The sequence below is a fragment of the Simochromis diagramma genome, unplaced genomic scaffold (assembly GCF_900408965.1).
Source record: "Simochromis diagramma unplaced genomic scaffold, fSimDia1.1 OVJJ01000377.1, whole genome shotgun sequence".
NCBI classification, from domain to species: domain Eukaryota; kingdom Metazoa; phylum Chordata; class Actinopteri; order Cichliformes; family Cichlidae; genus Simochromis; species Simochromis diagramma.
In genome coordinates this window covers 86,361-101,337 of record NW_024387037.1, presented here as the reverse complement: position 1 = coordinate 101,337, position 14,977 = coordinate 86,361, and the positions used below count along the sequence as shown (strand labels likewise).

The 14,977-nt window shown below is 44.9% G+C and overlaps 1 protein-coding gene across 3 annotated transcripts in view; it reads right to left on the bottom strand.

Moving 5' to 3' along the window:
- Positions 1-14,977, bottom strand: part of nyap2a (neuronal tyrosine-phosphorylated phosphoinositide-3-kinase adaptor 2a) — a 60,987-nt gene that overhangs the window by 26,461 nt on the left and 19,549 nt on the right. For all 3 annotated transcript variants that reach the window (XM_040043387.1, XM_040043385.1, XM_040043386.1), the window contains one exon: positions 620-733. In XM_040043387.1, coding sequence (XP_039899321.1) covers positions 620-733 — 114 coding nt within the window. The remainder of the gene's footprint in view (positions 1-619; positions 734-14,977) is intronic.

Here is a 14,977-nt window from a genome sequence, read left to right as displayed (position 1 = left end):
TTCTCTGTGAGTGTCACATTCCCGTGGCAGCGTGCTCGCTGCACGCTCAGATTTGAAAGTTAATTTTTCGCTGTAAAAAGAAGTTTTCTTCCCATGCAGAGTGTAGAGCAGACGCTAATGTTTCTGTCACTTTTTACAGAATCAAACTCAAAGTAATGTGAGTACTTCCAAGCTTTAATCGCTGCATGGTTGTACTCTCTCCATCGCTCTATATTTTCCAATGTCACTTTTATCTTCATTTTTGTGTTTTGAGAACTTCTCCATATCTTTTAATAACTCCAAATGACAGGCAGAGTGTCTTCTTCTGCTTGCTTATTGAGGCTGATTAAACAACTCCCACCAAGTGGGCTTCATTCACTACTTTCAGGAACAAGCACATACAAAATCTATCACACTGAAAACATGCTGCACATAAAAATATCAGCGCAAACACGGTCCTTCAGCTGATTTTACCTGTCTTGAAGTTTCTGTAAATGGCAGCATGAAGTTGGAGTGCTACAACTGTAAAAAACATCTCTCTCTCTCAAGACACACTGACACAATGTTCAGCAGACCTTTCTCTTCTCTTCATAGTTAAACTCCTTAAACATGAAGTCAGTGATGTTGCTTTCTGACTCACCTCCTCCTCCTGTCAGCATCATGGTGGGACTGACAGATGACCTCCCCATCCTGCTGGAAACCGGACTCGACTGTCCATCTCTGTCTTTACTGTCATGTCTGGACTTGCCATCTCCTACAGAGGCACAACAACATCAACTCAGCAAGTCCTGAAGAGTCAGTCAAAGTAAACTTTATCGTCATCTCTGCCATATACAGTACAGTATATAGAGAGACGAGATGATGAGGCTCCAGTTCATTCAGTGCAAAAGAACAACAATAAATATAGGAAGAGTAAGACATAAATATGCACTTCAAGACTAAGGTAAGGGGAGATATACACTTTGTAGTTGTATGTTGTTTGTTGGTATTTGTCTACAGCAGCAAAAGAAGCTGCAGAGGAAGTAAAGAAACACTCAGTTCCTGTGACATCAGACCTTGACCCAATAAACCTATTATCAAACCAAACCATGCAGCTTATCAATTTGCAGTCCACTTCTTCTTATACACAATATACTATATAATATATTCCACCCCTGCCTAAAGACAGTCATATTTATTCTGCCAATGAACATTCAGATAGTTGCTGTGAAAGACGAGTGCATCTGACCTGCTCTTTCGTTTATGGCATGTAGTCTGTTTTATCTCAAGAAATAACTCTGTGATCTTTTTGTTGTCCATGTTAAGACGTGCTTTCACCATAGCAGACCCACGTCCATCTTTACAAAGGAGTTGAGTGTCAGAGCACTTGGAATCTCTGAGCACCACATTTCAAATGTCCCAGAGGTGTAAGTTAAAGGGGGCCGGAGCGACTGCAGGTGCAGTGTCCGTTGTGCTTCAGCATCTGGATAGCGGTATAGAAGAGGAGCAAGCATAAAGGGAGTAACTTTTTTTTTAAGTGTCAGGTAATTTCAAATGCCATGTTTTTATGAGTTTAACAAATATCTGCAAACACACAAACTGTTTGTGTGCAGTCTTTGCAGTGAGTTGCTAGCTAAAGATACAGCTGCTGCATTTCCAGGAAGAGAAAAGAATGAGAGCTAACTCAGAAATGATAGTAAAGCTAAGAGCTTTTCAGGGGCATTAGATGAACTGTAATTTAAAAATTAAATGTAATTGTCTTGATGCTCAATTATCCAAGTGAGGAACTCCCATAGAGTTGATTCTGTTCATCTGGACGTTTCAGTAGGAGAAATGTTTCATCAGGATCAGGTGACTGCAGGTTCAAACCTTATAAACAGGACATTTGTACAATGACTGAAACTAGCACCACTAACTGAACAATGGGCTGGGAGGTCTGTTCTGTCTTAAGTTTAGTGCCCCCTACTGGACCTTGTAAATTGTTGTTAATGTGTCTGTGAAGGTTCTCAGTCATCCAGGTCATCGTAGTCAAAGGAGCTTGCAAAGAAAAGCGTCTGGACTTCTTTTAAGTTACTTGAAGACGTTTCACCTCTCATCCAAGAAGCTTCTTCAGTTCTAAGGTCAAATGGTGGAGAGTCCCAGATTTAAACCTAGTGGGAGTTTTCCCCCCAAAGAGGGACAAAGGACCCCCTGATGATCCTCTAATCACATGAGCCAAGGTGTGAAACTGGGTGTGGGTCCCAATCAGCCAGGGTTTCGGGTGAGCTCATTGTGAAACCTGGCCCCACTTTACCATGTGATTTCCTGAGGTCAGATGGCCCAGGATGTGAGTGGGCGTTAAGGCGTCTGGGAAGGGATCTCAAAACTGGATTATAGATGGCAGAGAGTTGGTGTCGTAAACCCCCACCTCTGTTCAAAGATGGTCGCTCACAGTGGAGATAGATGGCTTCTTTCACTCCTCTTTCAAACCATCTGTCCTCTCTGTCCAAAATGTGAACATTGGCATCCTCGAAAGAGTGACCTTTGACCTTTAGATGCAGATGGACTGCTGAGTCTTGTCCTGTGGAGGTGGCTCTTCTGTGTTGTGCCATGCGTTTGTGAAGTGGCTGTTTGGTCTCTCCGATGCAGAGGTCTGGGCATTCCTCGCTGCACTGTACAGCATACACCACATTGTTAAGTCTGTATTTTGGCGTTTTGTCTTTCGGGTGAACCAGTTTTTGTCTGAGCGTGTTGCTGGGTCTGAAGTACACTGGGATGTCATGCTTGGAGAAAACTCTCCTGAGTTTTTCTGATACACCGGCTACATAGGGGATGACAATGTTGTTGCGTCTGTCCTTCTTTTCCTCCCTCGCTGGTGTCTGATCTTCTTTTCTGTGCCTCTTTGCTGACTTTATAAACGCCCATTTAGGATAGCCGCATGTGCTTCCTTTACATGTGTGTGTTCCTTCTTTTTCCCTTCAGGCTTAGAGGGAACATGTTCTGCCCGGTGGTGTAGGGTCCTAATTACTCCAAGTTTGTGTTCCAGAGGGTGATGGGAGTCAAAGAGGAGGTACTGGTCCGTGTGTGTGGGCTTCCGGTAAACTTCGATGTTGAGGTTGCCGTTCTCTTCAATGTGCACAGCGCAGTCCAGGAAAGGCAAACAGTCGTCCTTTGTGTCTTCCCTGGTGAACTTGATGTTTTTATCCACAGCGTTAATGTGCGCAGTGAAGGATTCCACTTCTTGTGTCTTGATTTTGACCCAGGTGTCGTCTACATATCTGTACCAGTGGCTGGGTACTCTTCCTTTGAAAGAGCCAAGAGCCTTCCTTTCCACTTCCTCCATGTAAAGGTTGGCTACAATAGGTGACACGGGGGAGCCCATGGCACAGCCATGTTTTTGTTTGTAGAAGCCTTCGTTGTATTTGAAATATGTAGTGGTGAGGCAGAGGTCTAACAGTGTGCAAATCTGATCGGGTGTGAAGTTGGTCCTGTCCTCCAAGGAGCTGTCTTCTTGTAGTCGTTTTCTGACAGTCTCCACGGCCTCCGTGGTGGGTATGCAAGTGAAGAGAGAGACTACATCAAAGGACACCATGGTTTCATCTGGATCCAGGGGAAGTTTCTGGACCTTGTCGGTGAAGTCGGTGGAGTTCTTGATGTGGTGTGGGGTGTTCCCCACGTTATTAATGTGCATGCACTTTGACCAAGAACAAGAAGTCAGCCATGTTAGTTGGGGTAACCAGGTTCACATAAGTTGAAGGGTTCCTGTAATTGTCTGCTGCAATCCTCTTTCTTGTTTATGCCTTCAAAAGCATTGTCTTTTCACTGTGATGCAATGGTGTATGGTAGTGCAATGTAAAATAAGTCACCTGGAGCTTGGATGCTATATCCTGACTCCCGTATCCTTTTGAATGGAGTTTGGCTGGCTGCTGAATTGTGTACATACGCACATATGCACACACACAAGGAGAGCAGTACAGTGAAAAGATGAATACCCAGATGGCTAAACTATACTATTGCAGCAGATTGCAGAGAACATGGACAAAAAATGTAGGAGAAGCCCTTCTGTCACGGCGGGGTGCGCCAGAGTGTTTTGACTTCAGGACCCAGATGCAGATGCAGAGAGAAAGGCGTTACAGGAGACGTGACGTGTCTTTAACCAAAAGCGAGCTTTATTTAGCTGGCTGCAGACAAAACATGAAACTAAGAAAAAAAAGAGGAATGTGAACACTGTGTAACTAAATGACTATGAAACCATGAACACTGAGTAACTATCAAACACAGTGAAGACAAAAACCTATGACACTCTATGACTGAGAGATGACAGACAACATGACTCTGAACACAGGAAGACTTGGGGACTTCAATACACACATGAGGTGATCAGGGGAAGTGGAGACACATGAGGACACAGCTGACTAGAATCAAACATAGTGACAACACAGGGGAGAGAAAAACTAACCACATGAACCCAGAACATGCAATCTACTTCAAAATAAAACAAGAAACTAGACATGACAACACTTAGCTCACAGATCTAAAACACATGATAAATTAGACAAGAATCCAAACATTGAAACCAAGGAAACAATAAATAATGACTGCCTTTAACCTAAAGTAAATAGGACTAACACATGATCACAAAGCTAACATGAGAAGAATACAAAAATAAACTCAGAGCGCTGGGTCAGAGGCCCAGGTTGTGACACATTCACTGAAGGAATCGCTGAGCATTAAAGATGAAGCAGTTAAAGATTAAACTTCCCGGTGTTCTAGTTCTACACGCTCATCAAAATCATCTGCGGGTGTTGAGGCAGCACGAGCAAGACCGTTAGTAGAAGCTGCAAAAGCACGTGTAACATTTGCAGAAAGGGAAATTGCTATCAAAGTCGACAAAGCAAGATTGGAGGCTAATTTAGATGCTCTGCATGTGGAAAAGAGGCTGCAGCTGCCATTGCCCAGGCAGAGATATTGGAGGCAGCAGCAGAACATCTGGGTGAGGAGCGTTGCAGTAAGAAAAGCCACTCAGCAAAACTTTGAATGAAGGTGTAAGTGAATATGGTAGGGACCAGGCCACACGTCTTAGTCAACAATCTGAAACGACGTTGCACTTGGCACATGACCAGAACCCAGAGCACCCCACCTGCTTTACGACGCAATGTTCTCAAAACACCTGGAAGGAGGAGGACAATGAAAGTATTAAACAGCATTCCTTGTCACGGACCCGGCTCTGGAGGACTCGGGGGTCCGTGACCAGTTTTGACTGTTGTTATTGTTGTTAGTATTATTATTATTTGGTGATGTGTGTTTTCTCCACAATGCTGTGTTAGTCTGTGTCCCACTCGTATGTATAGGCAGGGGGTGGGTGTATACGTGTGTATGTCTGCGGGTGTGGCTGGAGGATGGAGCACAGCCACCTGCAGGCCTGATGGGTGTGGCCCTGCGAAGGACTGGCCACACCTGAAGTTTCTGCCACACCTGTTGGTGATCAGGGCTCGTCGGGGGAGCTACTTAGGAGAGTGTTGGAGCTCCCACCGGCGCGGGATCATTGAGTTATCGTACCAAGTTAGTGTGTCAGCATATGTCTGTGTTGTTCATATATGCCCGCCGAGGGTTAGTGTTGACGGCTGCTTCTATGGTTTCCCCGCAGGAGGAAGAGTGGTCCAGAAAGGCAGCACGCACGGGGTGTGCGGAAACACAGCAGCGGGGAGCACGAGCACGAGCACAGATGTCGGAGGGAAGCACGCACACGGGGTTCAAGGGAGCAACGGGGAGTTATTGTGTTTACAGCTTTTCACTGTGAATAAAGAGCACTGTTTGCATCGCAGAGTCTGCGTTTTGGGTCCTCCTTTCCCCACATCCCCACGGTCTGCCAGCCAGACCGTGACATTCCTACTCTCCGCAACTGGATGCCAAAGAACAACTTACCTGTCCAACTACAAGACAAACATCTCCCCATATTAAAAAACAGGCAACCCTGCAGGAACCATATAGTGACAAATGTCAGGAAAGGGCAAGGTCTGTCACTCAGCGGTATGCAGCTAGTCCACCGACGAAGAGTGTGCATCTAGAGTCTGCAGGTATGATGGACATGGCATTGACAAGTATTTAGCACAGATAGAGCTTGTGAGTACTGGTTTATAAAAATTTGATGACTGTCCAGAAACCTACAGAGCATGGAGGTCATCTTTCCTTAACACAATAAAGGATTTAGACCTTACAGCCATTGAAGAGTTGAACTTGCTGTTGAAATGGCTTGGGAAAGAGTCATCAGAGTATGTGAGGCATATGAGGGCAGTTCAGGTAGGCAACCCAGCCTTAAAGCAACCTTAAAAATGACTTGGGACAGGTTGGATGAATGTTACGGTGCCCCTGAGGTCATAGAAAGTTCTTTGTTTGAGAAACTGGACAGCTTTCCTAAAATCTCAAAGAAGGACAATCGTAAGTTAAGAGAACTTGGTGATCTTCTAATGGAGCTACTATCAGCTAAGGAGGATGGCTATCTTCCAGGTTTGTCATACCTGGACACCACTCATGGCATTGGCCCCCATGTAGAAAAGCTGCCATCACATTCACACACACATTCTCCAGTGTGTGAATGTATGTGTGAATGGTTGGATGACTGGATGTGTAAAGCACTTTGGGGTCCTTAGGGACTAGTAAAAGCACTATACAAATACAGGCCATTTACCATTTACAACATGCAGGACAAATGGGTTTCTCAAGGATCCAAGTATAAGAAAGAGTATCATGCATCCTATCCTCCCTTCTCTTTACTCAGTTTACCTGCCACCAAGCTAAAACAGGGAACGATCCCAGATTTGCACTTCCAAGCAACTATTCTCCCAAGCAAGAGAAGCCTTTCTTAAAGCTTGCAACATTCAGGAAACCAGTTTTAGTGCAAAAGACTACTGTCTCTTCAGCTGCAGATCCGAAGGTAACGGCTAAAGATGAACCAGATAAATATTGTCCCATCCATAACCCACATAGCAAAACTGGTATGGCCCAGATCTGGCCCATACAATGTGCTTAAACATGGCCCACATACCGTAAAGAATGACGGCCCTTTGGTGACCCAGATCTGGTTTGCCAGAGGTGGCCCACACATGGGCCAGCGCAAGGCCAGTTTCAGACACATTGCTGGCCTTGTGCTGGCCCAGAACAGTTTCAGCTCTGGCACCAGATGTCAGCCTAATGTATACCTTAATCAAGTCATGTAATAACAACATGTGCTGAAACATAATAGTGCAAAAGCAACATGATAAAACTCTGTTCAGACAGTGAATGGACTGATTCTTATATAGCACTTTCCTACTCTCCTGGATTATTCAAAGTGCTCTATACAACATGCCACATTCACCCAATCACACAATTGTTCTAAATTGAGTGCTTCCTAACTACATTCACATACATTCACACTCTTGACATGCAGACTGGAAGAGCCAGTGGTAAACATGAGTAAACCCTTACTAGGTTTTGGATAAAGTGTACACTCACAGACCTGTCAAACCTGCATTTGAAACGTTGGCTACCATAGAAGTATAGTATTGCAACATGGCATTTGGGTCTTCTAACAACAATAGGAAAATATAAACCTAAATAGTGCCATCATTGCCAGACTTGGCCCACATCTGGTTGACACACACCCTGCCATGACACCAGTCAGTCAGAAGTGCCAGCTTGGTGCCAGACCCGCCCCCAGACCTGTTTTCTATGAGCCTGGGCCACATACACTAAATCATAATCGGGCCAGATATGGCATGCCATCACAAAAACAGTCCCATCTACGCCAGGCCTGGCCCATATCTGGATGACATACCACTTACCATGCCAGAAGTCAGCCAGCAGTGCCGGCTTGACACCAGATCTGGCCCAAACCTGTCTGCTATGTAGGAACAAGCCTCACCCACCGAGGAAATGCTGTGGCTTTAGATTCAAAACTATTGAGGAACAAAGCCTACTTCAAAGAGCAAGGGATTTGTTTCAGATGCTGGTCATCATCCACACATCTTGCCCGCACCTGCAAAGCTACATTAAAATGTGATGAGTGCAACAGCGACAGCCACAATAAAGCATTATATCCTGGTCCACCACTATGGATAACCAAGTCCTTAGGCACTCCAGCAGAGGACAGCGGGGAGGAAGGAAAGCAGGATGCCTTATCATCGCCTGCTGTGAGCTTCCTGTGCACTGATGATTGTGGTAGCAACATTAGAGCAAAGTCCTGCTCTAAAATATGTCTTGTCAAGGTCTATCCAAAACATCAGCGTGAAAATGCTGTTATGATGTATGCTATGCACCTGGATACTTCTCCCTGTCAATCTTTACTTGACTGTCTCAGTGACGTTAAACTGTGGATGGCAAATAACTTTTTTAATTTTAATGACCATAAAACGGAAGCAATTTTATGTGGCCCGCATCGCTCTATTGTTTCTTCAGATGCTGATTTCGGTGTTTTGGCCTCTCATCTGAAAAGTTCAATCGTAAATCTTGGTGTGAATTTTGATTCCGCACTTACCTTTGATGGTCATGTAAATGGGGTGGTAAAATCGGCTTTTTATCAGATGCCTATCAAAGGTCAAGCCTTTTGTTGGGATTTAAATATATATTCTTAGTGCTTATTTGCTGATTATATTGTTTTATGTATTTTAATAAGAGAGAGCCAACTTTGAGTGTAAACTAGGTCGCAGGCTGACAGGAAACTGCATGCTTTTGCAGAGCACAGGAGGTGCAGACAGAAAGTGAAACTAAGCAGAGTGCACTCCAGAGTTGTTTTTATCGAAACTTAGCGTGTGACGTAGCCGAACTATATATACACCTTGTGATTTTGTCAGAGCTGTGGATGCGTGCTCGTCTCTGCAGTTCTTCATTTCCGGAAATGTAAAATAAAGATCATGTTTTGAGTTTTGACCACTCTGGGTCCAGTCTTTCTTTGCTGCCAAAAGAATTCAAAAGAACAGAATTTCCAAACACAATTTGGAGACTGTTATTCATGCCTTTATTACCTCATGTTTTGCCTATTACGATTCCCTTTTAATTGGGGTTGGGTTGTGATCTGTGTATTGGGGTTGGGTTGTGATCCGTGTGGTCGCTGAACAACGGTTCCGTGGACGGGCTGATCACCCCTGAGGAAAAAGGTACCTTTGTCCTACCAGCTGTTGAAGCAAAGGAAATGGAGGAGTCACGGAGCCGTGTGTTTCAGCCACCACTGAGACCATCGACTTTGAGGGGACTCCTGCAGATGGGTGAGTTGTAGCTAACTTGTATACAGTCATGGAGAGTGTTTGTCTGGCTGAGGGGGGGAACACCGGCCGACTCCGGAGTTCGAGTCTCCGGAGGGAAAATCCTGGCGGTTTGAGACCCCAGGCCTGTGTTCGGGTTTTTTCCAGCACACGGACGGTAATTAAAATCCACCGTCGGGAAAAATCCTGGTGGTTTGAGACCCCAGGCTTGTGTTGGGAACGGCTCATCACAAGGACAGTGACTCGAGCACGCAGTTGGGGAGAAGCCGGCCCAGGCCTGTGTTCGGTCCAAGTACGCCACAGGGACGGCGGTTCGAGTACACTGTTGGGAAATCATTCCTACGTGGAGTGACGGTATTTTAGCACTTTTCTGCCGGTAAGGGAAGAAGGCCATTGCAGAGGACGCTCTGAATGTAAAGGGAAGCTGGATCCAGTAAAGCGGCAGGCTTCCACCAGGCGGCCAGGCACAAAACTCAATGCGTGACTGTATGGTAAGAACTGAGTAAATGTGTGGTGTGTAAGATTGCAGAAAATGGTTGTGTGGGAAAAGTTGATGTGTGTGTAAAAACAGTGAAAAATGGGGTTTCAAAATGTTGAAAAAAAAAGAAAAATGAGAGGAGTGTAGAAATGTGTATAACAGTTGTTTCCAACTAGAGGGAGAGGGTGGTACTACAGGCCACCAGCTCCCCTGGGGTGGACACACAAACATTTATTTTTTTAGCAGACAAAAATAGGAAGAGGGTTTGGTGTTTTTCAACGTAGAACAACTACAATCTCTCTGGGTTTTTAAGAAAAGGGAGTTCAGAACCAGAGCGAGGCGTGTTGTTTTAAGCAGTGATAAGAATGATCAAAATGTCTCAGTGTGTCACTTGCAGGTGAAGAGCAGACCCGGATCAATTTTCCACGTGCAGCAGTCGGAAGAAAATTATAGGTTTACACCATTAGAAACACTCAAGCCAAGTTTTGGCTGAATTATTTTACAGCTTAACTTCCATGTGTTTTTCACCCTGAGAACACAAGCTCCAAGAATCTCTCCCTGAAGACAAGAAATGCAGTTCCAGAACAATGAGATGGATCTCAAGAGCTCACAGCAGCATCCTGAGCAGTGAAGAAAAGGTCCAGCAGCAGCAGCTGTGCGAGACAGCGACAGCAAGGAGGAAAATGGCATCATCATGACTGGATGGATGTGCATTTCCAAAGAGCTGCACCTTCACTGTGTGTGAATGGACCTTTGAAAAGACTGCCCGAGTTGGACATTTGCCACTTTTGGAGCAAAATGGCAAAATGAGACAGTGGAAAAGACACAGGACAAAGCTGAAAGACAACGGACTCTCACTGGACTGCTGCAAAGGGGGGAGATGGGATGAGACCACAGTGGAAGGAGCAGGGAGGACATGGAGGAAGCTGTTTTAGTGTGGGAATGAAATTTGGGTTTAGGAAACTGGGAAGAAAGAACGACTGCCTTGCGTGGAGAATTGAAAAGTGTCTGGAGCACCGCAAAGAGGAGAGGTACACAAAAATTACACAAACAGAAAAATGCATTAATCCTACTAACACACACACACATGCAATGAAGCTCATGAAGATCAAACAGCATTTTAAGCGTTTCTGTTACCATCATCTTGTCCAGTTCACTTAGTGGGTTAAGAAGTGATACATCGACGAGTGAACTAGTATTATTTTTGGGGAAGGATGATTGAATCATAGCAGGGGTGAACAGAATGCTGCAGGGGGTCAGATGAGTGGAGACTAATAGATTATTGAGTTTCTTGTTTCTGATGTGTGGGGGAGGTCTTATCATGACACACATTTGGGTACATTGGAAAACAAAACTCATTATCTAATAGAATATTGCTGTTGTGTGAGGTGTGACTGGTGGATGAAAGTTTGGGGGATTTACTGATGCATTTTCCTTTGGTACCACTTTGAACCTGCCAGTTTTGATCTATCATTCTAAGAGAGTACGCTTAGACAACTTCTAAAAAGAGGCCTTCATATGTTTTATTTTTAACAGTGCACTGAGATTTTTGTTTGGCAATTTTCTCTTTTTCAAGCAGGCCTGCAAGATCGGGATCGAAAGCGCTACACAACATGTCGAACAATCGCAAGTGAGCTTCTCCAAAATTAAAATGGGCTCAGGAGAAAGCCACTTACTTGGGACAATCAGAAAACAAGTCCCTGCCAAAAAGGATTCAGCGAGGTGATCCAGTCTAAATTATTTTTGTTTTCTTTTTTTTAATGACGTCATTGCTGGCAGTAGAAACTTATTGCGTCACGAGAGGTTCTACTGTCAGCAAATAACAAATGGGGACTGACTGGACTGACAAAAGCTTTGACTGACTTGACACCAGTATGCAAGATTGCACCTCCACCCAGAGTGACAAAAGGGTGGATGTATGTATGTTTCTTTTTACAGGAGTCAAGTCAAGTCAAGTCAAGTCAAGTTTATTTATAGAGCACATTTAAAAACAACCAAGGCTGACCAAAGTGCTGTACAGTAAATACAGATAAAAATACAATAGAACACAATTTCGTAGTAACACCTCGCTGATAAAAATAAAATAAAAATAAATAAAACAAATAAATTAAACCTTTCTAAAAGCCAATGAAAAGAGGTGAGTTTTAAGAGCGGTTTTAAAAGTTTCTAGGCTTTTGGAGAGTCTGACGTGAGGAGGTAAGCTGTTCCACAGTCTGGGTGCAGCCACAGCAAACGCCCTCTCTCCCTTTGTCTTTAATTTATACCTGGGAACATCTAAAAGCATCAGGTCGGCTGACCTCAAAGATCTCCTGGGGCGATAAGTACTAAGGAGTTCTGACAGGTAAGAAGGTGCAGTGCCATTTAAAACCTTAAAAGCCAGCAGTAAGATTTTAAAATCAATCCTAAAGGCAACTGGGAGCCAGTGGAGAGAGCAGAGAACCGGAGTGATGTGGTCTCTTTTTTTTGAACCGGTCAACAGGCGAGCGGCAGCGTTCTGCACCAGTTGAAGGCGATGTAGACAGGAACGATCTAGGCCAGCATAGAGGGAATTGCAGTAGTCTAGCCGTGAAGTAATAAAAGCATGGACCACTCTTTCTAGATCGTTCCTGCAAAGGTAAGACTTGACTTTAGCTAAAATCCGCAAATGATAAAAAGATCCCTTAACTACAGAGCTGATTTGTTTATCAAGTTTAAAAGCATTGTCAAAAATAACACCAAGACTCTTAATGGAAGAAGTGCAATCGGAGGTTAGGGGTCCCAAAAAGTCAAGAGAGAAGTTGGGATCTTTGGGAAGCCCAAACACAATGACTTCAGTTTTGCTTTCATTAAGGTGTAAGAAGTTAAGAGTCATCCAAGTCTTAATGTCAGACAAGCAGGAGAGTAGCGGCTGCAAAGAAACATTGCAGTTCAACCTCAGAGGGAGGTAGATCTGAATATCATCGGCAAAGATGTGGAAGGACACATTATGTTTACGGAGCACATCGCCCAGAGGGAGCAAGTACAGAATAAACAACAGGGGGCCTAGTATGGACCCCTGAGGTACGCCACAGGTTAAAGGAGCTCTGGGAGATGACAGTTCACCAAGGTGAACAGAAAAACTCCTATTATTCAAATAGGACTGGAAAAACTTTAAGACAGTGCCCTTTAAACCGACACAATGTTGAAGGCGGGATAGCAGTATGTTGTGATCAACAGTGTCGAAGGCTGCTGTCAGGTCCAGGGTTACTAGGACAGCAGCACAACCAGAGTCAACAGTTAAAAGCAAATCATTAAAAACTCTCAGTAGGGCGGTTTCTGTGCTATGCCGAGCTCTAAAACCAGACTGGAACTTCTCATAGAGATTGTTATTGTCGAGAAATAGCTGGAGCTGCATGAGGGCGGCTCGTTCCAGTACTTTGGACAGAAAAGGGAGGTTGGAAATGGGCCTATAGTTAGAGAGTAGGGATGGATCTAGATTAGGCTTTTTAAGGAGAGGTTGAACAACAGCGTGCTTGAAGGGTGTTGGAAAACAACCAGAACTGAGGCAGGCATTGATCAGGACCAGAAGGAAAGGTCCGACTGAGTCCAGAACCTGTTTCAGAAGCCGAGAGGGGATAGCATCGGTGGAACAGTTGGTAGTCTTAACCTTGCAGACTATTTCATGCAGCTGAGAGAGAGAGATTGGTTCGAACTGATTAAAGGCAGAATGGCACAAAGATAAAACACCGGGATTGGAAGGTGAAGATGGAATGACAGACTGCAGGGAGGAAATCTTGTTTACAAAGAACTTTAGAAAATCATTACAGAGGGTGGCAGAAGGTGTGAGGCTGGTGGATGTGTAAGGATTTACAATGGAATTTAAAACACGAAACAGAGTCTGAGGTTTATGGACACTACTGCTAACCAGGTTTGATATGTAGGAGGACTTGGCCTCTTTAACGGCTTTCTGATAGGTTGAAAGAGAGTCTCTGAGGATATTAAAAGAAATGTGTAGCTTGTCCTTTTTCCATTTTCTCTCAGCACACCTACAGGTGCGCCTGAGAGCACGAACAGAGTCTGTAATCCAGGGTTCAGCATGAGCTTTGGGACGGAGTGTTTTTAAGGAGCGATGAGGTCCAAAATAGAAGTACATGTTGAGTTAAAAAGAGCAGTTAAATCTTCTGCACACAAGGAACCAATCCAGTCCGCCATGGAGAGCTCAGAGTTGCTAAAAGCAGCAGAAAACTGAGATGGTACATGGGTATTGATGATCCGGTGACGGCGTGAAGGAGGTTTAACTGCAGCATCAGAACAATGTGCAGTGGCAGAAAATAGAACAGGAAAATGATCGGAGATACACGCACTCTCACAAATTTCAGAGATGTGGATACCCAAACCGTGAGACATGACAAGGTCCAAAATGTGACCCTTCTCATGTGTGGAGCCAGACACACACTGAGTAAGGTTGAAGGAATCCAACAGTGAAACAAAGTCTCTAACCAGGGGTTTAGATGGACAGCACACATGAATATTCAGGTCACCAACAATAAGAAAATGATCAAAATCTACTGAAAGTCCTGAAAGGAATTCCCCAAACTCACTGATAAAGTCCTTGTTAAATTTGGGAGGATGATATACCACTGCAATCAGTAACGGAGTGGATGAGTTTAGTTTAAAAAGCTGTAGTTCAAAGCTGGAATAAGAGGAAAAGTAAATCTGATGACAGTCATAAACAGATTTAAAAACACAGGCGAGGCCTCCGCCTTTGCCAGAGGACCTGGGAGTGTTTAAAAAACAACAGCCTGGAGGAAGAAGCTCAGAGAAGGCCACAGTCTCACCAGCGCGTAGCCAGGTCTCTGTCAGGAACATAAAATCCAAGTCGTAAGAAGAGAAAAAATCCTTGAGCAGAAACATCTTATTGGAGAGGGATCGAGTGTTGATCAAAGCCATAGATAAGGTGAGATCAGTAGCTGTCATCGGGGTTGATATGCGGGTGAGTGGGCGTAGGTTAGAGTTTGTAGCACCAAATCTGCGGATCCGTGGCTGTAGGAGAGCCGATGACCGAGGACCCGGAACGGAAACAGCGAGCGACGGACCCGGAGAGTCACGCAGGAAGGGAGCAAACACCAGGCGAGGGCCGGAGATGGCAGAGAGTCGCCTACCAGAGGAGAACGCCGCCGCCGGCATGGTGAGGAATGAGCCAGATGACCGAGGGAGGCGCGGGCCAGGAAGCGGGCCTACCGGTAAAGCCGGAGCAACAGCAGGCGGAGTTTGAGAGACGGTTTGCACCCAGGGTCCTCTGGGCTGGAGTGAGCCCCTCACCGCAGCAGAGTAGCAGAAACCCATCTGAGCGAGGGGAGGATCA